Here is a 22,844-nt window from a genome sequence, read left to right on the forward strand (position 1 = left end):
GTTTTCTCTCTGGAGACAGCAGTGGGAATGTGAGCAGGGAGTGACCGACCCGGATGGACCAAACATCAACAGCTGCGGGGCTGGGCCTGGAGGGCAGAGCCGCCTCCTCGAGGACCCAAGACACCAGGTCTCGGTGTTCAGACCACCAGGTGGGTGGTCTCCAGACTCAGCTGGCGCTCTGAGTCTCCTGCCCACTCCCCCTGCCCTTAGGAATCAGGGTGCACAAGGAACTCGGGCATCTTGGCCTGGAGACCCCAAGGACAGAACATCCTCTGCTTTGCTCTCCTCCCACAGGCTGGACCCCAGACCCACTGCTGGCTGGCTGGCTATGTCCATCTTCCATCCTGGAGTTTCTAGGACACAGATGGCTTGGAACATCCACCAGTATCCTGATGGGCCAGTGTCTTGGAAGCCTGACCCTGAGCCACTCCCACTCCCCTGCCCACCCACAGACACAGCAGCGCACCCAGGTGTCTGAGAAGGCTGTTTAATGAGATCTAGGGACCCGGCATAGCCCTGTACAAAAACACCAAATTCCATCAGGGAGAAAAGACAGGGAAACAGGAAAGTAGACTCGCAGTGCGAGGGGGTGGCTTTTCAGTTGGCTGGGGGAGGGGGTGGAATGTTTCCAGGGCCCTCGGAGGGCAGTGGGGGTCTCATCATTGGGGGCATGGGAGCTGGGGGGTGGACCCCGGGATTGGAGGGATGAACTCCAGGAGGCTGGGGGTGAACCCCAGGAGCTGGAGGATGAACCCCTGGAGGAGGGGGGTGTACCCCAGGTGGCTGGGGGTGCATCCCCGGGGCTGGGGGGTGTACCCCTGGGGCCTGGGGGTGGACTGAAGAAGCTTGTGGGTGTACGCCTGGGGCCTGGGGGTGGACTCCAGCAGATGGGGGAGGGTGGACACCTGGGGCTGGAGGATGGACTCCTGGGGCTGGAGGGTGAACCCCGGGAGCAGGAGGATGAACCCCAGATGTTGGTGGGTGGACCACCGGTGCTGGGGGATGGACCCCAGGAGCTGGAGGGTGGACCCCAGATGTTGGTGGGTGGACCACTGGTGCTGGAGGGTGGACTCCAGGAGCTGGGGGGGGCAGTTGGGGAGGACCTGGGGGCCCTGCAGGTGTAGGCCCACTGGGTGGCATGGGGGGCAGAGGCAGGCCTCCTGGTGGGGGTGGAGGCAAAGACTCAGGCAGTGGTGGCCGTGGGGGCAAACCATTCATCAGTGGGGGTGGTGGGCGCTTCACCCCAGGAGGCCCAGCAGGGAGGCTTGGTGGGGCTGGAGGCTTTTCCATCTTAAAGTGGAACTGAAGAAAGAACTGGAAAAAAAAACACAGAAAAGGTGAGTGGAGCCCCTGGGGGTCTTGGGAGGGTAGACAGGATGGTCAGGGCAGCCACCAGAAGTTCCTTGAATTGCTTGGACCTAGAGTGACTTACCTGCTTGGTTTCCCGGTTCCAGTGAGTCCAAAACTTGCCCTCGGCCTTGTCAATCTCTCTGCTTGGCACCTGGAAGGGGGAGGGGTGGAAAATGGCCTCAGGGGGCCCATGGCCCAGGTTTAGGCAGGGACTACTCCCGGTGTTAGAGCAGGCCCAGCCGGGAGAGGCCCTCATGAAGGAATAGGGCTTGGTTTTAGGGTACCAGACACAGCTTACATTCTAGCTCGGCTGCCTAGTGACCCCCATCACCCCAGTTAAATAATAGTTTCAATATGTGTTCATCACTGTCTGTTAGGGCACAGGACACAGTCAAGGAATTCCTGACCAGCCCAGCACAGAGGCATGCACTGCTCTTGGTGGGGGTGCCACCTTAGGGTGCCCTTTCCCACCCCAGAAGCAAGCCCCTGTTGGGAAGGACACCTCTGGAGTAGGCAGCACAGCTACCTTGAAGGCGATGGTCTCGTAGGGCTCAGCAGCCATCAGCAGGTACTGCCAGCGCCTGTCTGGGGGCTCGATCCTCTGCTCGTAGGCAGACATGAAGCGGTGGCGTGGCATGATCCCGTCAGCGATCTCCGGATAGTCGATCTGCGGGGAGACAGCCAAGTGGCAGCACTGCTCTCCAGGAGCCCCTCCCCTCATGACTGGGCCCCGGCCTCGTCTCACCTGGAAGAGGAGGCTCTGCTGGCCCATCTCTGTGTCCCGCTGCTTGGTCACTGCAACACACAAGGGTCTCAGGTCCAGGCCAGCTTGTCAACCTCCCAAAGCTCAGGACCCCGGAGGGCAGGACACCAGGGGAGGTCACCTGGCTGCAGGGCACCACCCAGGCCTGGGAGAGCTCTGTGCTATGGGTGCCACCTGCCCGAGACCATGCAGGTGGTGGTGGGAGAATGGCTCGGAGTTACCCCAACCCCCCGAGGCCTGCGACAGCACTGAGCAGGAACTGCAGACAGGAGGCACTAGGTGTGTGGGGCAAGCGAGGCCTGCAACCCTGCCTCCAGGAGAGGGTGCCCTTCATATTAGAGTCCTGTGGCTTTTAGGCTGTTCTCTGCACAGCTCCCAGGCACGTAAAATTTCCCCATAACCCCCCCGATTCTCCCCACTACACTCATGACAGAAACTGACAGTCTTATCACAGCCCAAAGGCCTTTGGTGGCCCCACGTGGCCCCTGCCATTGTAGCTCTGGTTCATCAGCAGGCCTGCCCCAAGGCCTCTGCACGCTGTGTCCTGTCTACAGTGGCAGACACACACAGGACACCCCCACGTTTTGTTAGAACGTAGTCCCCTATGTTCCAACAGGGCCATATAACCAGCTTTCTGAACTAAGTAACCCAGAGCCCTGTTCCCTGCTAATAGCCCTGCTGAGTAAGCTGCCACTAACACAGACCATTACCCTCCCATTCCACTTTCTCTTCGGGTTAAGAGGAGCCAGCTAGTTCTATGCTCACTGCCCCTCCCACACGTCACTCATCTTCACTAGGAGTGCAAATAATTGTGAGCTCTCACAACTCCCTGATAGGCGCACAGGGGAGTGACATCCACAAGGTCATGTTTGAGAAAGTTCATATGGAGATGGGGCCCCAGTGGGGTGGGTGGTCTCTGAAAGCAATGAAAGGTATGAGCAAATGAAGGCCAGTGAATAGCAGTGTGTATGGCTCAGGGGCGGGACCAGGGTTCTGGACAAAAGGCTCACTCCTTCCCACATCAGCTGTGGGCCAACCTACGCCCAAACAGACTTACCTTTATAGCCCGGGCGGCCGATCTTCACAAACTTCTTCACTTCCACCTTGACCTTCTCTGGTGCTGGCTGGGCGGGGGCCTCCTTAGCCTCCTTGGCTGCTCGCCGGGCCCTGCAGGCATGACAGACACGGTGCTGCTGCTCCTTCACACGCACACACACACCACCAAGGCCACAGGCCCAGGTGCTAGGAGCCATCCTGCCCCCACATCGACCTTGGAGAGCCTCTGCTAAGTGAGGGCGTTGGGAGGGGTGGGATTGAATGGGTGGGTGGGTGGGGTGTCTCCAGGTTTGAACGGAAATGGATGGGACAGGCATGGGCACCTTTCTCTTCTTGTCACATTTCCCACTGTTCCTTACTAGGGAGCCCTCTGAGAACCCACACCTCTTTTCTTGCTAGGTAAGGAGCATATCCTGTTCCTCCCCTCACACTCGGGTAGCTGTACCCACCCACCCAGCCACCCACGATGGACAGGGCTCAATGTACTGATCACAGGACGAGCTGGCCCCAGACTACCTCTGTACCACTGTCTGGTGTGGCTCACAAAGATGTCAGAGAAGTGCCAGCTCCTAACCCCGGGGCCCAAGGCTTTGAGCAGGGAGTAGGGGTGACATACTCACAAGTTGGTCTGGTGCTTTTTCCCCTGGGTGTGCGCGAGGTAGCTCCCCTAGAGTGGGACAAAGTGAGCAGGGATGGGGCCTGGATGCCCCTCAACCAGGCCTGCTCTCCCTTCTGCCTCCTGGGAGCAGGGCCCCGATAGCCACAGTGCAGAAGGGAGACGCCCTGACACACAAGGCTGTTCAACAGCACACTGTCCATGGTTGTGAACAAATCCCAAAACAAAGCGAATGTTCAACAACACAGGGACAGGACAAACAGGACCGGTTCATTGCTGCATGCTGAGCCCAACGTGAGAACTTGTCAGACTAGCGTACCGATGGCCTCACAGTCGTTAAAGGAAATGAACTGGAGCTACACCGTTAGACCTCAGAACCCAACGTCAAATGTTCCAAGATGCTCATAGACGCACATCTGTGTAACCATGGCACCAATGGTATTAAAGGACAGTGGACAAGCAGCAAATTCACAGCACTGGTGGCCTCTGGGGGCCAGGAGTGCAGGGCACAGGCTGGGGACAGAGGGCTCGGTTTTCATCTGGAGTGACCAGTATCTCTCCTAGAGAGACGGTCTGAAGCTGTGCTCAGTGAGTGAGTGGTCAGGCGTGAGCGGCGGGCCCCCATCACCTCCTTCGCCCTCGGCCGAGTTATGAACAACAGGTTAACAAGGCAGAAGCCTGGAGTGGGTGGGATCAGCGCGTGCTGCCAGCTTTTCCGCGGGTCAGGGGAAGGGACGTGTGGGTAACGGGCCCTGAGAACTCACCTCATTGTTGTGGAGTGTCAGGCACAGCTTGCATTCATACGAGCCCAGGTGGTTCTTCATGAAATAAGGGTCCTGGGAGGGAGGCACAGTCCATTAGATGGAGGGAGATGGTACCCTGAGCGCTGTCTGCCGGGAGCAGTGCCTGAGAAGCAGGGCTCTCCCCTGGCGGGCAAGGGAGGGGTGGCTGTTGTCCTCTGGGACGAAGGACTAGAAAACTGGCGCCAGCTCGGCACCAGCCTGCGAGGGCAGTGCTGCGGGGCCCCGAGTCTGCTTGGCAGGGCTGGGGGTTGACTCAGTATCTGCAACAAGCGCCTGGGGCAGGGGTGGACATTGCTGGTCCCTGGCCCCTCCTCTGAGCCGAGGGTTCTTCAGGAAAGTCCCTGGCCCCACACTGGTGGCCATTTTGGGTCTGGAAGGAGGCAGAGCCCAAAGAGCACTGCTGGTCACCCATCTCCAGGACTGGGGCAGGGATCTGGCCACAAACCCCACCAGCTTCCAAGTGTTGCAGCACAAGGCAGATACGGGCAGAGGACACGCAAGCAGGTGAAGGGAAAGGCGATGGAGACCCATGTCTCTATAAGTCCTGTGGGCCGGACAGGTGACTTTCCATAAACCAGGGCAGCATGGCAGTGCTGCTGATCGCTGATGTGGAACAGACCTGTGGGGTTCAAATCCTAACTCCACTGCTCAGGGGTCCTGTCATCTTTGACAGTGACACACCCTCCACCACCACAACTGTTTCTTCATCTGGAAAATGGGCAAAGTAACAGAACCGACCTCACCAGTGAGGCTTTGAGGGGCTGCCTGGCACACGCAAGGGCCGTACACACCTCAGGGGGTTTCAAAGTCTACGTGAACCATACACTGGTTCACATACCTGGAGATATCCGTGATCATCATGACTGGAGGTGCTCCTGGCATTGAGTGAGCAGAAGAGATGCTGCTCGACAGCCACAGTGCCTAGGATGGCCCCCCCAGACTGACGCTGCCCAATGTCAGCAGAGCCCAGGGAAGAACTGGTCTACTAACAGCTCTGTGTGGTTAAACTAAAATGTTGCCCTTCACTGCCTATGGCTGGAATTATATCAATTCATGTGCTGCCATCCTGGCCCTCCCCACTGAAATTCTCCAAGCCACTGATTAATTAAGTAAACAAAACCAAAATGCCTCACACAGTAAAAAGAAACCCTTGAAAGTTAGGGTCAGTGACAGTGGGTGGCCGTGGAAATCTGCTGCTCTAGGTCAAGTCCCCTTTTTTACCAACTAGCAGACCAGGTCCACAGTCAGGCAACTGCTCAAGGTCTCACTCAGGTGGAAGAATCCGGAACATGACTCCATGGTGAGAGGGAGGCTGTGGGGACCCCCTCTGGCCCCACCTCACCTTGTTGATGTCGATGGTCTCCAGGGCCAGCTGCCGGAGGCGCTCCCGCCGGTCCCTGTTGCTCTCGGAAGAGGAGGCCACGCCCCCACTCCCGGTCTTGCCCCCAGGGCGATGTTGGAAGTCCATGGTGAAGGCCTTGGGGCTTTACTCGACTGGAGGGATACCTGAAGGAGGGGGGGCAAAAGGGAGAGGTGGTAAACGTTGCTAAATGTGGCCAGCTGTCACAGGGGGACTCAAGCCTAACAGGGGGAGCATGTGAAGAGACCTCGCCCCGACCCCTGGTTTTCGCCCCTCACTCCTGCCACACACTCCCCCTACATCCCAACACCACGTGTAAAAACCCCCATGGGACCAGTCTTCAGTCTCCGTGGGACTGGAACAAGCCCAGTGCCTTCAGAATAAGCACCTGAATTGCTAGTGGCAGGCTGGTGTTGAGAAAGTACCCACTGAATCTGGCTCAGGGAAATCCAAACCAAGCAAATACTTAACTGCTCACCTAGAATAAAAACCAGTAACTACTGGAAACCAAACTGCTGGTTACTCAAGCCCACGGTACACGTCACCCCTCCCCTGGCAGCACCCCCACCCCGAATGAACTGAGAACTCACACCCCGAGAGGAAGGTCCCTGCCCAGGTACACTCGACTCCCCAGAGAAATCAGTTTTATATTCAGAAAAAATGGAATGAGGGGTCTCTCAGCTGAGAGAGGCAGACACGAGAGGCTGGGGGTGAGGGCCAGGTTGAAAAGAGGGGAGTCCATCAGAACCAGCCTACTGACCAGCAGGCAGACTGTCTTTCCTCCCACTGTGTCCAGAGGGCAGGCAGCCCCGCCTGCAGGCCCCCAGGCCAGGGCACCTTAGAAGACGTTCCCAGGGAAAGAACGCCAGGGAAAGTATTCTCAGACACTGACAGCTGGGGGTTCCCCATGCCAGGCCCACTGAGCAGTGAGACCCACAAGATAAGCATGGCTCTCCCACACAGAGCCGGTGACTTCACGTAACAGACACAAGGAATCAAACATACCCAAGGAACAAGACACCTAATGGAAACCCCAACAAGATGACAGCATCCTCCTGAATTATCAGAGACGTTACTGTACCACGAAACTTGAACAGGATGCCAAAGGTCAGCCCAGTGAGTGAACCCTTGGAAAGTAGAGACTGGATGATCCAAATAATTGAATACGAGCGCTTGAAGGTCAATGAAATCTCTCAAAAAGGAGAACAAAAAAATGAAAAGAGAGGAGCACAGTAAAAACCTAGATGGGATTCCAGAGTGAAAACAGAAAGAGAGAGTATTATCAAAGAAGTAAAAGAAAATGCCCCAGGACTAAAAGGATCTAATTCTTCCCACACGACAAAAAGACCTTCTTCAATAAATGGCTCATGAAACGTAAACCACCGTGGAAACCCCGTTTCTATTAGCCAAAGAAACAACAGGTCAGAAAGCAGCGTGGGGCCAGCATTATTCACCAAGGCAGAGGCCGGCTGTCAGAGCAGCACTGAACTCTAAAAGGAGCAGCACTCTCACAGGTCTCCGTGTGGGTCTGCAACCCAGACTTTTAATTTCATATCCAAGCTGTGACGGTAAATGAAGCCATTTTCAAATAACCAAGGACTCAAAATCAATCCACTGATCAATAGATTTCTTCAAAAACTACCAGGAGATGAGCTTACAGTAGGAAGAGAACGGTCAGACTGAAAACAGAAGCCAACCCAGGAGAGAGCTAACAAAAAGTTCTAGGACAGTGGTTCTCAACCTTCTGGCCCTTTATTTTTTATTTTATTTTAAATATGTTTTATTGATTTTTTTACAGAGAAGAAGGGAGGGATAGAGAGCCAGAAACATCGATGAGAGAGATCAATCAGCTGCCTCCTGCACGCCCCACAGTGGGGATGTGGCCGCAACCAAGGCACATGCCCTTGACCGGAAGGAATCGAACCTGGGACCCCTGAGTCTGCAGGTCAACGCTCTATCCACTGAGCCAAACCGGTTCAGCCCTTCTGGCCCTTTAAATACAGCTCCTCATGTTGTGACCCAACCATAAAAGTATTTTCGTTGCTACTTCATAACTGTCATGTTGCTACTGTTATGAATCGTCATGTAAATATCTGATATGCAGGATGGTCTTAGGCGACCCCTGTGAAAGGGTCGTTCGACCGCCAAAGGGGTCTCGACCCACAGGTTGAGAACCGCTGCTCTAGGACAACTGAGGAGTAGCAGAGTGCCAGGGTCTGGGGAAAATAAAAGGATCAATTCCTTTAAACCTGTGGGAAAATACAACCTACCGCTGTGACGTGCTGGAGCTTTGAGGAAAATATTGACAACTGGCAAAGGAAATCAGGCTCCCGGCCGGGTAGCTCCGTTGGCTAGAGCATCATCCAACATACCAAGGTTGTGGGCTTGATCCCCAGTCAGGGCACACACAAGAAGCAACCAATGAGTTCACAAAAAAGCAGAACAACAAACCCAAGTCTCTCTCTTGAATCGATATATAAAAATTAAAAACCAAGCTAACAGAAAAGATGAAGACATTAATTAGCGCCCTGGCTGGTTTGGCTCAGTGGATAGAGCATGGAGCTGCAGACTGAAGGGTTGCAGGTTCAATTCTGGTCAAGGGCACATGCTGGGGTTGCGGGCTTGATCCCCAGTAGGGGGCGTGCAGGAGGCAGCCAATCAATGATTCTCTCTCATCATTGATGTTTCAATCTCTCTCTCCCTCTTTCTTCCTCTCTGAAATCAATAAAAATATATTAAAAAAAAAGACATTAGCTTTGGGGGGAGGGGGCAATGAACAGTACAGGAAAAGCAACACAGATGAACATGTTAGTTGCCTTAATACTGAACAATATTTTCAGTCTCAGAAACAGAACTGGCCCTGGCTGGGTCGCTCGTTGGTTAGAGCATTGCCCGGATTGCCTCCCCCGTCAGGGCACTTACAAGAATTAAACAATAAATGCATACATAAGTGGAACAACAAATCGATGTTTCTCTTTCCCCCTTTCTTGCTCTCTCTAAAATCAATCAATAAAAAAATGAGTAATGAAAACAGAACTAATGATTGGACGAGCGCGCATGACATAAAGTTTATGTTACACCCAGGTATGGAGGGTGACGTTGGCGTGGATGGGCGGGGGGCAGAAATCAGACCGCATCGATCACAGTAAGAAGCCAAAAGGCTGAGTGTAAAAGCGACCCGTCCAGAAAGCCGCAAAGGCCGGCGTGAAGCTGTGCGCAGCGGCGTCCCCCGGGGCCACGGAGGATGCAGGGATGAGTGACAGCTTTATGAACAGGCTATTGTCTCCTTCAACAGGGCAAACGGATGATGAACCTCGGGAACTTCTCCCCTCGGTCTGCGCTGCCACGGGGCAGAGGAAAGAACGGTCCTGGCATCTCGGTCTGGCCGGGAGGGAAGTCGTTAACCCCGGGGCCTCGCTGGCGGAGAGGCCGGCTAGCGGGCTCCGGCGGCGGCGGCGCGGCGGGGCGCTCGGTCCTCAGGACCCTATGTGCTCTTTAGCTGGAATCCGTGACCGCCCTTACCCCATGCCAGGTAGCGGCCCTGAGGCTCGGCGGAGCCGTGTGACTCTCGGGCCACAAAGCCAGTCAACTAACGGTCGCAACCTGGTGCTCACACAGGTCCTCGGTTACACGGGCGGCGCCAAGTGAGTTGCGACCCCGACCCGATCTCAGCGGGTCTTGGAGAGTTTCAAGCGGGCGGTGGGGCGCCAGGGACACAGAGGTCCGACATTCCTGAGTGGGCGACGCACCCGCCCGCCCTCAGCCGCGCCGCAGGCGCCCTTCGCTCACGTTTGGTCCCTTCCAGGGAACTCTGGGCCACGGGGCCGCCGCTCTCGCCTCGTTCCTCACCTGCACCCGAGGCCGCGATCCGGTCGCCTTTCCACCCGCCACGGCCACTACGACTTCGTTCAGCGCACAAGCGCGGCCTAAGGAAGCACTTCCGGGGCAAACAGGGCGGGACCTTCCTTGTGCGCAAGTTCCGCCCGCCCAGGAGCGTAGGCCAGACACTCGGAAAGTGCGAGGGAAGAGGAGGGGTTGAGAATGCGGGCCGGAAGCAAAAGTGCGCATGCCCACGAGGCTCAACAAACAAAACAAAACACACACAAAAAACACACCACGAACTAAAAAACACCACCTCTCAGTCAGTCTAACTCGCGCGAGGCCAGTTATCGCGGGAAGGAGGGCTGGGACTTGCCCTCCTCGGCCTGTTCCGGTCCATTTCAGTAGGGATGCTTACTTTCCAACCCGGCTCCAACTTACTGTATGGTTACAGAAAATGACCGTCGTGTCGCCCGCTGTCCCCTACGCCCGGCGAGGGCGCCACTCTGTGTGCCCCACTCCCACCCCCGGGACGCTAGTGCCCCTCCCGGTGATGGACAGGTTGAGAGGTCTGGGAAGCGCAGGCGCAGTAGCTTCGGAAGCGCTTCCGGGACGGCGCTGTGGAACTTTTTTGGCGCGAGTGGGGGGCGGCGGCCGGGAAATCGCGGTCCGCACTCCGCGTTCTGGGGGTCCTGGGCCGCCATGCGCTACAACGAGAAGGAATTGCAGGCGCTGTCCCGGCAGCCGGCTGAGCTGGCAGCCGAACTCGGCATGCGAGGCCCCAAGAAGGGCAGCGGTGAGTGGGATAGGGGCTGTGAGCCGGGGACCGGGCGGACGGGGGTGCCGGTCGGGGCGGGATGGGCGGTCGCCGAGCCCGCGAGAGCCCGCCCTGTGTCCACAGTGGTGAAACGGCGGCTGGTGAAGCTGGTAGTCAATTTCCTCTTCTACTTCCGGACCGACGAGGCCGAGGTAGGGCAGCGGGAAGGCGGGCCCCGGGCTGGGGTTGGGGAGCTGGGGTCCCCGGACGGCCCGCCCATCCGGCTCGTCTGCCCCCAGCCCGTCGGAGCTCTCCTGCTGGAGCACTGCCGAGTCGCCCAGGAAGAGCCCAGCGGCTTCTCCATCAGTGAGTGCGGGGGGCGGGGACCCGGCAGGCGGGGACCCGAGCTCCGCTCTGCCCCTCCCCATAGACGAAGTCCGCCGTCCGGGCAGGGCTGCGCTTCTCCCCTTTGCCACCGCCAAGGCCACCAGGGTTTTCATTTCTGTCGGCGAGCACTGTCCTCTCGGGGTGCCTCTCCTGAGACCCGGGGAGCACCGGTTCTCAGTGCCCGGCTGGGGATCCTAGAGGATTAGCCGAGTCACCGTGAGAGGATCGGGTCTGCAGGGAAAGGCAGAACGTTTCGTTTTCTGGAGTGGCCTTAACGTAGCGCCACAGACTGAGGCTTCAGCAGCAAAAACGTCCTTCTCCCAGTGCTGGAGGGTAGAAGTTCGGGGTTGGGGTGTCTGCAGGACTGGTTCCTTCTGAGCGGGGAACCATGCTCTCCCAATTTCTGGAGGCTGTTGGCAATCTTGTAGAGGTGTCACCCTGATTTCTGCCTCCATAGTCCCGTGGCCTTTTCCCTGTGTGTCTGTGTCCAGGTCTCTCCTTTTTTTTATAAAGACACCAATCCCACCCCACTCTAGTGTGTCCTCACCTTAACTAACTATACCTGCAACGACCTTGTACCCAAACAGGCTCTGTTCCCAGGTTCCAGGAGTGAGGTTTTGAACATACTCTTTTGGGGGATACAGTCTCTAGCCTGTGGGAAGCGGTGAGCCCAAGCTGGGTCTAGAGGAGGGGACAGTTGTGGACAGTGGCAACAGGAGGCCGAGGCCGGTGGCCAGCATGGGTGGTGGTGGGAGTGAGCAGGGACAGATGGGCCCCTTCCTCTGCAGGTTTCATCGAGGACCCGGAAAGGAAGTATCACTTTGAGTGCTACAGCGAGGAGCAGTGTCTAGAGTGGATGGGAGCTCTGCGTCGAGCCAGGTAGGGTGTGGGGTACATCCTGGCCTGGGGGCCTGGGGCAGGGGCAGAGCTGGGCCCTGTGAGCACAGGCCACTTCCTTTCCCAGCTACGAGTTCATGCGTAGGAGCCTCATCTTCTACAGGAACGAGATCCAGAAGATGACTGGCAAGGTGTGCGTGGGGCACGGGAAGTGGTGGTGGGGGGAGAGCTCCCGGGCCAGAGCTCATGCTACCCGTCCGTCACACAGGACCCCCTGGAACAGTTCGGCATATCGGAGGAGGCCCGGTTCCAGCTGAGTGGCTTGAAGGCATGAATCTGGGGGTTAGGCTTGGGCTCCTCAGCTTGACTCACCGTGGCCCAACGGAGCCCTCCCTACCTCGCCGGACCCTGGGTTTCCAGGCCAAGCCTGGATTTCAGAGTGAGGTGTTCAGTAGCCCCAGGCTGGTGCGGGTGGGCAAGAAGCTGTGCCTTGGGACCCATCATACTAGTCCAGCACCTCTCAGTGCCACATGCTGCTGCTAGAGGGCGAGTACACACTCCCAGGAGCTGTGCTTGGTTCCTCGGGCTCACCCATCTAGGGCCTGGTGGGCTCCCGAAGCTGGTGCAGCTCTCTTGCCCTGTACAGGCTGAATGTACAAACCGAGATAATGCTGTGAAGGGCTCGGGAGCCTTGCCTTCTGGGCTGCTGTGAATTCTGCTGAGGGCCAGGGCCCGGCCAATACCTCTGGGCAGAGCTAGAAGCATTTGCCCTTGGGCTGGTGTACTCGTTCTGTTCAAATAAAGGTACCTCTTTTCTACACGGGACAGTGGTGCAGTGAATGCAAAAAGGGACGTGTCCTCCACAGGCTGGTGGAGCTGGTTTCCAAGGGAAGTAGGGTTCCTGGGGGACAAGAGTTTCTCTTTAGGCCTGAGGTTCAAGTGCCTGGGAGGAAGGGGTGGGCCATCCAAATTGAGGGGAGGGGACACAGAACCTAGAGCCTAGAACAGCGGTTCTCAACCTGTGTGTCGCGACCCCTTTGGGGGTCGAACAACCCTTTCACAGGGGTCGCCTAAGACCATTGGAAAACACATATAATTACATATTGTTTTTGTGATGAATCACTATGCTTTAATTATGTTCAATTTGTAACAATGAAAGTACATCCTGCATATCAGATATTTACATTATGATTCATAACAGTAGCAAAATTACAGTTATGAAGTAGCAACGGAAATAATTTTATGGTTGCGGGTCACCACAACATGAGGACCTGTATTAAAGGGTCGTGGCATTAGGAAGGTTGAGAACCACTGTTTATATATGTGTTTTCCGATGGTCTTGGGCGACCCCTGTGAAAGGGTCGTTCGACCCCCCAAAGGGGTGGCAACCCACAGGTTGAGAACTGCTGGCCTAGAAAGTCAGGGAGGCTGGGAGCCCAGCTCAAGGGCCCTGAGGGAGAACGGGTGGGTGATGGGACCCTCAGATGGCCCGGGATCCCACCTCCGGTCACAGGCTGATTCTTTGAGTGCGGGCAGGACCTTGCACAGGGTTTGGTTTTTCATCGAAGTGCCGTCTCTGGTGGGGAGGAGGCCTGACCTAGTCAGATAGGTCTCCCCGAGGTGGGCACTCACTGCCAAAGCCACAACAGCTGCTTTCGGGGCTGTGGGGCCTCTGCTGGGAGTGACCATTCTCCACACATGGAGCCCTCAAGGTCCTCTAAGGTCTCACCATGTGAGAAATGCCAGCAGACCAGGTTCAAGTGAAAACAAACATTTTATTACAGTCTGGAGATGGAAATCAGAGTACAATGGGGTTCCCTTGGGAAAAGAGGGTCAAACCAGCAACCCCAAGTGAAACACAGTCTACCAGAAGGACAAAGCAGGGCTGGTCTGAGACACAAGACATAAGCCAGCATGGATGGACCATGGGAATGGGGGTGGGGGCAGGGTGGATGAACAGTCTCCTTCGGACTTCGTGGATAAATAAAAGGGTGAGCGGGTCTTAAATAAATCATAAGTCATAGCTGGAAGGGAAGGCTGGCTCCTGACCGGAGGGTCTTCAGAGTTAGGTTTTCCTGAGCAAAGCACCCTCATAGCCCTGGGCTTCCCTGAAGTTGCCCGGAGTCAGCAGCACTGGTCTGCCCAGAGACTAGAACCTGTCCTCCACAGAGGGATGGTTGTTCACGCGCCCCGCCCCACTCCTTCGCTGCCCTCCCCACGCCCTCACTGCCAACAGCGGCTGATCAGTCTCACAGTAGGAGGGCTGGAGGGTGCACAGAAAGGAGACCCCAGCGCTTGGGCAGACATGGTTGTGTGGGGAACACAGATATAACACGTCAGTAGGAAGTCCTGCACGGTGGCACACAGTTATCACAGAAGTGATGCAGTGTTTACAGGGTTGCTTGATTCCAGACCAGGGACTTGCTACATGCTGCAACTTGGCTACTGCTAACCCTGTAGCTTTTTTAGGGAGCCCTGTGCTGGAGAACGGGATTGCAGGATGTGGGGTGAGCACAGCACCTTCGTGTGCCAAGAGCACAGACCTGGAGGTAAGGGAGCCAGGGCAGCAGTTACAAGACAGCCAGTTATGAGAACCTGTCTAAGCACCATCTACAGCCTGACGATGGCTCTGGGCCAGGCATCACCCCTAGTACACAGGGCTCTACCAGGACGCACCCGAGGAAATTGGGGAGTCAACAGCCAGGCCTGTTCTGCACCCTTTTGGGCCTGTGTTCCACAAGGCCACTGCCCACCCCCCAGAAAAGCTGGCTCCAGCCCTGCCTCCAGTTATCAGGAGGAGTGAGCCCAAGCCAGGCTTGCCACACCAGCCCTCCCAGGCAGGCCACGGGCCCTGGCAACCACATCTGGAAGGATGGGCTGTGCTGGCCTGACTGGGGAAGGTAGGAACTTGAGGCTTTTCTTGGGTTCCCATGTTCCCTGATGGTGCCATCATGGGGACAAGCACCAGAATAGCAGGGCTCTGACTGAACCAATCTAAGCCTGAAGCACCCCCTCTGCTGGGGGTCCAGGCCCTGCTACCAGCCAGGACCTTTGGCTGATGGCCCTTCCAGAGGACTGAGGGCTTCTGGACACACCCTTTCAGGGAAAATGCACAAACACTGTTCAACTGAGACCCAGGACTGTTAGAGGCTGCAGCACTGGGGGGACCTGATAACCCTGTTGGCAACTTCTAGAAGCATCAGAACAACTCTCCTGCCCTCATGTGAAGCCGGCCTTTGCCCTCATTGCTTACCCACAGTGCATTCATTCCCAAGCACCAGGGGGGCTGCTCCAGGCGTGGGGGCAGGTGTCAACCCAGCTGTGGCATTAAAGGGCCACGGAGCAGCAATACAGACTGACCAAGGGGATGTGGGCGCTTTGGCCCTGGGCCAATGCCACTTGTATGCACTTGAATAAATAAAAAGGTTTTTCCCCCTCACTTTTTTTTTTACATTTACTGTGCATTATACAATCTAAAAATAAATGAAGTCAAGTCTATGAAATTTATAAATTTTCATCACATCTCTATAAAATACTGTCACTCGTCAGCGTGACTCTCTTCTATACAGACACACCAGGCACCCATGGCTAACCTGCCCCACGCCCCGGCCAGTGCCTTGCTTGACTGCGCAAGCCCGAGACAGTACAGACATACAAAGTAAAGCACTTGCTCCCCAGCAGCCCCACATTGGAGTCAAGTACCAGACCTGCCCCATGAGCACCACTCACAGCAGCCCTCCTCCGTGCAACATCCAGAGGCCGCCCACTGGCCCTTCCTCACCAAAAGGCGCCATCCCTGGGACCAGGGCTGACAATCTGGCTGGAGCGTTCACAGTGAAGGGGTGGGGCAGAGGGCCTTTTCTGAAGGGCATTAAAAACCAAGCGAACCACCCTTGACCAGGAGATAGGCATGCCTTTGGTATGGGAGAGCTTGGGGATGACAGGGCAGGCGCATCAAGGACTGGTTTTGGCGTTGGTCAACCTCGAGTCAGCACCAAGAGAATGTGGAGATGGCAAGGCCTGGCGACGAGATAGCACCGGGCCCGGCTGTTGGAGTCTCTGCTGGCGGGCCAGTCCGTCCGGTCGATATCTTTATATAGATCCTCTCATATATAGTATTTACATTTCTTAATAGGTTGCCTTTATGACTTCGGTGGAATAAGTCAAAATTGTTTATACTTTTTAAAAAACGATAAATATTTTTTCTAAAACTATTGACAGTATAAGCTGGAGCCAGGCCCAGCATCTCCCGCAGGTCTGCGCAGCGTGGACTCAGAGCAGAGCCTCGTCCTCGGTCCATCCCGCCATCTGGTCGGCCACCAGCCCTGCAGCCCACCTATCCTTGCACAGGTCTCGAGGTTGAGGTAGAAATCCTAGTTACCTGCAGAGACCGGCGCAGGAGGAAAGGCAGCACAGTGTTAGCATCTCACTGGGAGAGGCCCATACATCCCCAGGCTGGGAACCAAAGCCTATAGACAGATGGATGGACAGAAGGAACTTTGTTGCAAACAACGCCCTGCCATGCCCCTGGTTCAATCAGAGGTGGGAGGTCACCAGCCCAAGGCCTTTCATGGGGCGCTGGGTCCCGGCCTCCTCACCTCCCTGGTCACCGCATGCCAGCTCATGGGGAGTGAGCAGGAGGTGTACCTGTGGGCAGCCCCACTGACAGGCCTGCATGCCCCAGCAGTGAGGCCATCACTGTCCAGCCTAGGGAGACCTGTGATGGGCCTGGACAAGATGGAAGGCAGGTGTCCGCTGTGGGTCAGGACAGGGAGCCTGACACCCAGATGCTTCCTCGTGTACATCTTTGACCTCTTCAAGCCAGTGCCTTCTCTGACAGCACGAGGACACTGTGAGCTGGAGCCACCCTACCTTCCAGACTTTTCCATCGGGACTGAGGCACTACCAGAAGGCCATCAGACTCCTGCAGCCTCATGTCTATTTCCACTTAAACACATGCAGGCGGCCAAGGAGAGCAGGCAGACCTCATGCCTGGTCCTCAGTGCCAGTTAGCACCGAGCTTGATCCTGGAGTACTCACCCCATAGGCTGTGGACTTGCCCAGAAAGGCCCTTTGCCCTACCAGCAGTGGCTGAGTCAGCTGCTCCAGGGCCCCAACACCCTCACAGCCAGCAAAGGAGCAGATGGCCTTCCTGCAGGCCTCATAGGCACCTTCCTTACCCCATTTCCAAAGTCAGGCCCTTCCTACAATGTTCTCTGACTCCACACTGACATCGAAATCCTTGAGGGCCAGAGGAGCACCAATCACCTGCCCAAGCAGCCCTTCCTGTGGCTGTGCTATGCTCATCCCATTACCCACAGGCCTCTGGTGCATGTGGGTTAGGCCTGCACAACCATCATCTTCTGAAGGCCAGCCAAGTACCAGGGGCCTCAAATGCATAAAAATTTCCTAAAACCATGAGGTACATTCAATAAAACAGGCTGAGAGAAGCCTGAGAGTGGGCAAACAGCAACACTGAGATTCAGAGCTGCCCCAACGGCCCCACACTGGGGCTTCCTGGGTTCCTGCCGACTGCAGACATGCAGCCGAAGGGTGGCAGCAAAATGCAGCTGGACTGCACAGCCAGCACCCTGGCCGCATCCACCTCCTCCTGGTCCCCTCCATGCAGGACTTAATGCAGTACCCTGCCTGCCCAGCCTGCAGGGCCTCCCTGATCTGCTATTTCTTTGGCCTGGAGCACTGTGGGACCTGGTGGGAAGGTCCAGTGGGCACCAAGGGATTGGCCACTCCCCTCCTGAGCTCTGTGGTGGAGCGCAGGCTGCACTCAGAGGTCAATATGCATGGCTGCCACAGTCTCCCTTCCCGCCCTGTGCTTATTTTTCCTTAGCGCCTCTCAGAACTAATGGTCCCAGGCCCCTCTGCAGAGCCCTGTGGGCCTGTCCACTCTCTGTGGAAGAAAGGACAGGTGAGTTTCTTGTATGGGCTACCTGGTTGGGCTCTAGCCTTACCTTACAGAACAGAACGGCTAGCTAACCAAGGTCTTTATCGCGGCTTAACCCCCGCAAGGCGCGCGGCATAAGGAGGCGGCATGCCAAGGGAAACCCACACGGCGGATGGCCCCGTGGAGCTGGCCTGTGGGATCATGGGTGAGGCCTGGGCCAGAGCCAGTCCAGGCAGGGGCTGGTGGTGCACCATGAAGGAGGGGCGGGAGACCTTGTGTGGGAGGGAGGCGAGCTTGATAGACAGAGAGGCGTTAGCAGGAGGCAGAGAGGTGGCAGAGGAGGCGGGTAAGAAAGCTTGGTTAGCCGGGAGGGGCGCAAGATTCTGCAGGAGCACAGGCTCAGAGTTAGCAGGGACCAGTGCAGGAGCAGGAGGCAAGGCAGCGTTAGGAGGAGGGGGGCGCGCGTGAAGTGCTGGTGGCCCCGCAGGGGGCCGACCCAGGGGCGGAGGAGGCTGGGGTGGGGGCTGCCTGGTCTCCACAGAGGACAGGGCCTGAAAGGAAGAGGCGGGGGTACTGGCCACCGCCTGCATCGGGGTTAAGTTCAGCGTGGTGCTGCGACAAGCAGCCCCGCTGCCGAAACTGGCTCCAAACGGATGAGTGGAGGCGGAAGGCACCGTGTGGTTAAAGATACCTGCAAACAGGAGAGAAAAACTCAGCTTCAACAGGCGGGCATTCTCCAGGCAAGCGAAGAGACACACGCAAAAAAGGGGAAGCAGACAGCAGCCGCAGCTCTGAGTGCACACAGGTGCAGGGACAAAGCAGCAGGCAGCAGGAGTGCAGGTGGCCAGGTGAGACTTACCTGCAGGATGGCCCCATGCCACACCCCCCTCAGCACTCCCTCCTAGGTTCCCAGCTGTGGGCATCTCGCCCACCTGTACCCAGCAAGGAGCCACCTATGGAGGTCTGGGACAGCAGAGGACCCAGCCAGTGGCTCCTGTCCACCCGACAAAGAGCCACAGTGCAGGAGGCGCTGTGGTCACTCTCCTGCAATGCCCTGACAGTCCCCAAGGCTGTCAGATCTGACGGTGACCTCCACAGGGAGGCCTGAAATCTCTAGTCACGGCGCCAGCTCTCCTGAAGGTACGAAAGACAGTCACAACCAGAAAGCCTGACAGGCCAACTCACGCGTGAGTGCTCTGTCCATGTGAGTCATATCTGCATTTTGTGAAAAGGAATGAGGTGGCAGGTGCAAAGTGGACACAAAGGGACACGCGGGCACAGCCTCTCACCCCTTAGGGGGCTCTGGAAGGGAACCTGTAAAGCAGTTGTGATTAAACCCAGTGGTCCAGGAGGCTTCCTTGACGACGTAGTGTCACAGACCCCAGAGCAGGTCCCATGGGACCTGAGAGTCAGACAGGAGAGACGCGCTTCTGCCTACCTCCAACTGCACCACCTGCCACACCGGAGGAAAAGCTGCCCATGGCATGAGAGTTGGTCAGTCTGGTTGCAGCGGATGAGACGTGCACTAGGCCAGCAGCAGCCGGCACAGAGCTGAACAAGGACTGCAGCACAGATGAGCCTAAGTTGGCCTGCAGGGACATGGGGCCCAAGGCAAACTGTGGGCCAGGTGCAAAAGTGCCCAGGAAGGGCCGGTGTGTCTGGGAGGAGGGGGCTGTGCCGCTTGCAGAGGACGCTGCTGTGGTGAGGCCTGGCCCGCTGAGGAGGCCCCCAGGAGGCACGGCAGCGGCAGAAATGAAGAGATTGTGGCCATTTTTGAAATCAGGCTCGCGGTCCCGGCCCTTGCCCACCTTGCCATGTGATGAGGCCTTGTCTGAGGGTGTGCACACGGGCAAGCTGACTTCTCCCTCCCTGCCCTTGACCCCCTCACCCTTCGGGCCACCCAGTCCATCCAGCTGCCTCTTGTTCACAAAGGGGCCAGGCTCCGTGCTGCTCTCCTTACCCCTCGGGGCGGAAAAGCTCAGGGGGGCGCCCAGGCTGGCCACCTCAGGGGCCTTGTGGGAGAGAGAAGCACCATCACTGAAACCGTGTAAACTGAGGTCGGCAGCCAGGCTCCCGCTGAAGGCAAAGCCGTTGGGGGGGTTGCTGATGGGACTCAGCCCGCCAGGCCCCGACAGTGCACCCGGAAAGCTCTTCCTGGGGTGGGTGGCCAGCTTGGCATCAACTGAGCTGAGCTCCTCTAGGGTGGGCCGAAAAGCGAACAGGGAGTTCTGGCTCAGAGCGGAGCTGGCCTGTAGCGGGCTGTCAGTAGCCTTGGCCAGGCCAAGGTCAGCGATGGGTGAGAAGGTGGACTTCCACTTGCTGCTGTTGATGGGCTCGCTGGAGGGCATCGGCTTCCTTCCTACCAGGCTGCCACCTGATGAGGAGAGGCAGGGGCTGAGGCCTGGGTACCTCCAAGGGGTCAAGTGGGACGGGAGCTGTGGTAGAAGGTCTCCGAGGGGGTCGGGAGGAAGCACCACAGCTCAGAATGATGGATGCCCCTTCCACCCAGAAAAGGTTGGTCCTCCATGTGGTTAGGATGGGACGGACCACAGGAGAAGGTAAAGATGAAAGGAGTGCTTCTGTGGGAGGGCAGGTGGGTGAGTGAGTCAACACAAATCAGACTGTGGCCCATTTCACCAAGAAGGAAACAGGTCTGCTGCCCAGGCAACTGAGGATATGGTACCTGGCAGCACCAAGACTGGCCTGTGGTGGGAATGGCCTTTCTAGCACGACTGTGCTCAGGAACGCCTGTGCAGAAAAGATAGGGCATGCCACCTAGCACTGGGGACTCATGCAATGGAGCACTGTTACTCACCATTTTCCAAGGTTTTCGGAGGAGATTTGCTTTCTAAGGAGATAGTTGCAATTTTTCTCTCAATTCTATCAAGAAAAAAAATATGACTGTTTGAAATCCCTGTGCATCCTGAGAGCTGTATGTTCGCTGAATCGCCCAGGGAGGCAGAGCAGCAGCAGGCACACAGCTCCCCTGCCCTTGCACCTCCAAGAACGACCCTGGCTGTTATGTCCATGTTGCAGCCCAATTACTGAGGGTCCAACAGCTAACGAGGAACAGGCATTCCACTTCCCCAGATACAGACACACACATGTCCCAGATAGAACCATCTCTCAATCTCTTTAAACCCTTGTGTTTGCCATGTCATCTATAGTATGTCATGCATGTGACACATAGGCTGTAGTACACTTCAGCAAGGTGGAATTCATAGCAGCCCCAAGTTATAAACAGTGCGCATTCTATGTATCAGTGTATTATGGCCTTTTCCCAAGGACATAGAACTTCCAAATGAATCTGGAAATTGATAAGTTGGATGTGCCTGAGACAAAAGAAGACTACCCAAGTGCAATCTTTAAGAACATATATATGTGGAAAAAAACAAAATAAAATCACTTTGATGAGACACCAAAAACATAGGCAACAAAAAGAAAAAACAGATAAATGGGACTTCGTCAAAATTTAACCCAGGGAGAGAGGGGAAAAGTCATACCATAAGGGATCATGTACCTAGAACAGTGGTTCTCAACCTTCCTAATGCTGCGACCCTTTAATACATGTTTGGTGACCCCAAATTGCACTGTTACAAATTGAACATAATTAAAGCATAGTGATCAATCACAAAACAATATGTAATTATATATGTGTTTTCCAATGGTCTTAGGCGACCCCTGTGAAAGGGTCGTTCAACCCCCAAAGGGGTCGTGACCCACAGGTTGGCAACCCACAGGTTGAGAACCGCTGATCTAGAATAAAGAACACTCATAAATCAACAACAGCAAAGTACACCCAATTAAAGGAAGGGCCAAAGACCCTGGACAGATACACACAGACAGCCAATCAGCATATGAGAAGATACTAAACATGACTAGTCAGGCAGATGAAAGTCAGGACCATGGTGAGACACCACTTCACACCCATAAGAAAGGAATTCACATTAAGAACAAAATCAGACAATAACAAGTGCTGGTGAGAATGTGGGGGAACTCGAACCTGAGTGCACAGCTGGTGGAAATGTACAATGGAGTGGCCATTGTGGAAAACAGGATGGCGGTTCCTCAAAAATTAAACATAGAATGACCATGTGACCCAGCAATTCTACTTGGTACGTCCAGTTGGTGTGGCTCAGTGGTTGTGTCAACCTATGAACCAGAGGGTCACAGTTCGATTCTCCGTCAGGGTGCATGCCCGGGTTGCAGGTGTCATGCGAGGGGCAGCCAATCAATGATTCTCTCATCACTGATGTTTCTCTCTCTCTCTCTCCCTTCCTCTCTGAAATCAATAAAAATATATTTACATATATGACAAATTCTACGTAGTATGAGGTAAACTGAGACAAAAAACATGTATGACAGTTCACAGCAGCACCATTCACAATAGCTAAAAACCGGAAGCAACCCCAGTGCCCATGGACAGATAAATGGACAATCAAAATGTGGTCCATCCACACTGGAATATTATTCAGCCTTAAAAAGGAAGAACATTCTGACACCTGCTATGACATGGATGAACCTTGAGGACACTACACTGTTACATACGAGATTCTAGAGAAGTCAGATTCATAGAGACAGACAGTAGATGGTGGCTGCCAAGGGCTGGGGGAGGGAGAGAATATGGGGAGTGATTGTTAAGGCCCCTTTTACCCCCCAACTAATGGCAGGTGGAAGCTGCCTGTCCCTGGGTCACACATGACCACAAGGGCCTGTCCTTCACAACCCTGCTGGTGTACGCCCCTCTCCCAAGGGCGGAGTGCCTGCCCTGCCTGGCCCTCACCTGGTGCTGCCTTGCTCGTCCTCAGAGCCCGGCTCCTCATCTGAGGTCAGTGGGGAGTAGTGGGCTCCATTGGTCTGGATCAGGGGCTTCTCTTTCTTGAGCACGGGTGGCTGGTCGTTGTCCTGGTAAGGTACAGGGGAGCTCTTCAGGGAGCTCTCAGGGGACGAGATGGCTGTGATTTCCAAAGGTTGGTTAATGTTGTTGACCTGAGGGACCAGCAAGACACAGCACAACTCTGTCAATGGGCTCCCACAGCACCAACCCCAATGGCTTTGCTCTGATCCTTCCTGCGTAAGCTACCCAGGCATGGAGTTCTGGGGAATCGCAACGCCTGCCAGCTGTTCCTTCCAGCATGGGCCCCTGACCCAGCCCATCTCGGCTAGCCCCGGGAACAAGAGACCCAACGTCCAG

General features: G+C 56.0%; 3 protein-coding genes across 6 annotated transcripts in view; 1 reads left to right on the top strand and 2 right to left on the bottom strand.

The window, feature by feature from the left end:
* Positions 1–471: 471 nt before the first annotated feature.
* SF3A2 (splicing factor 3a subunit 2) lies at positions 472–10,319 on the bottom strand. Of its 4 annotated transcripts, none has more exons than XM_081091553.1 (9): positions 10,209–10,319; positions 5,931–6,094; positions 4,550–4,621; positions 3,790–3,836; positions 3,171–3,280; positions 2,096–2,145; positions 1,877–2,017; positions 1,433–1,501; positions 472–1,314 (listed from the first exon to the last, which is right to left on the bottom strand). In XM_081091553.1, exons 2-9 carry the CDS (start codon positions 6,054–6,056, stop codon positions 598–600), a joined length of 1,332 nt encoding a protein of 443 aa, XP_080947679.1. In that variant the 5' UTR covers positions 6,057–6,094; positions 10,209–10,319; the 3' UTR covers positions 472–597. The 4 variants fall into 4 exon arrangements, with proteins under 4 accessions (XP_080947679.1, XP_080947677.1, XP_080947676.1 ...); XM_081091551.1 differs by lacking the exon at positions 10,209–10,319 and adding an exon at positions 9,798–9,893; XM_081091550.1 differs by lacking the exon at positions 10,209–10,319 and adding an exon at positions 8,219–9,876.
* Positions 10,320–10,393: 74 nt separating this feature from the next.
* On the top strand, positions 10,394–12,573 carry PLEKHJ1 (pleckstrin homology domain containing J1). Its single transcript, XM_081091554.1, has 6 exons — positions 10,394–10,563; positions 10,669–10,736; positions 10,824–10,890; positions 11,700–11,790; positions 11,876–11,939; positions 12,017–12,573. The coding sequence occupies exons 1-6, from the start codon at positions 10,470–10,472 to the stop codon at positions 12,080–12,082; spliced, it is 450 nt and encodes a 149-aa protein (XP_080947680.1). The 5' UTR covers positions 10,394–10,469; the 3' UTR covers positions 12,083–12,573.
* Positions 12,574–17,751: 5,178 nt separating this feature from the next.
* DOT1L (DOT1 like histone lysine methyltransferase) overlaps positions 17,752–22,844 on the bottom strand; it is a gene marked incomplete at its 3' end in the record, with an annotated part of 59,148 nt that continues 54,055 nt past the window's right edge. The window contains exons 25-28 of the mRNA XM_081091969.1: positions 22,434–22,639; positions 20,466–20,530; positions 19,089–20,024; positions 17,752–18,341 (exon numbers count right to left, since the gene is read on the bottom strand). Coding sequence (XP_080948095.1) covers positions 17,752–18,341; positions 19,089–20,024; positions 20,466–20,530; positions 22,434–22,639 — 1,797 coding nt within the window. The remainder of the gene's footprint in view (positions 18,342–19,088; positions 20,025–20,465; positions 20,531–22,433; positions 22,640–22,844) is intronic.

The sequence above is a fragment of the Myotis nattereri genome (assembly GCF_964212035.1).
Source record: "Myotis nattereri genome assembly, chromosome: 5".
In the NCBI taxonomy this organism is placed as follows: Eukaryota; Metazoa; Chordata; class Mammalia; order Chiroptera; family Vespertilionidae; genus Myotis; species Myotis nattereri.

Excerpts from the sequence above, each read along its gene's own strand:
- SF3A2 (XM_081091553.1), bottom strand. The coding sequence starts at position 6,056 with ATGGACTTCCAACATCGCCCTGGGGGCAAGACCGGGAGTGGGGGCGTG. Across the intron at positions 4,622-5,930 it reads AGACCATCGACATCAACAAG|GACCCTTATTTCATGAAGAA; the intron begins GTGAGGTGGGGC and ends CCTCCCTCCCAG. Across the intron at positions 2,146-3,170 it reads CGGCCGCCCGGGCTATAAAG|TGACCAAGCAGCGGGACACA; the intron begins GTAAGTCTGTTT and ends TGTGTGTTGCAG.
- PLEKHJ1 (XM_081091554.1), top strand. The coding sequence starts at position 10,470 with ATGCGCTACAACGAGAAGGAATTGCAGGCGCTGTCCCGGCAGCCGGCT. Across the intron at positions 10,737-10,823 it reads TCCGGACCGACGAGGCCGAG|CCCGTCGGAGCTCTCCTGCT; the intron begins GTAGGGCAGCGG and ends GTCTGCCCCCAG. Across the intron at positions 11,791-11,875 it reads GGAGCTCTGCGTCGAGCCAG|CTACGAGTTCATGCGTAGGA; the intron begins GTAGGGTGTGGG and ends TTCCTTTCCCAG.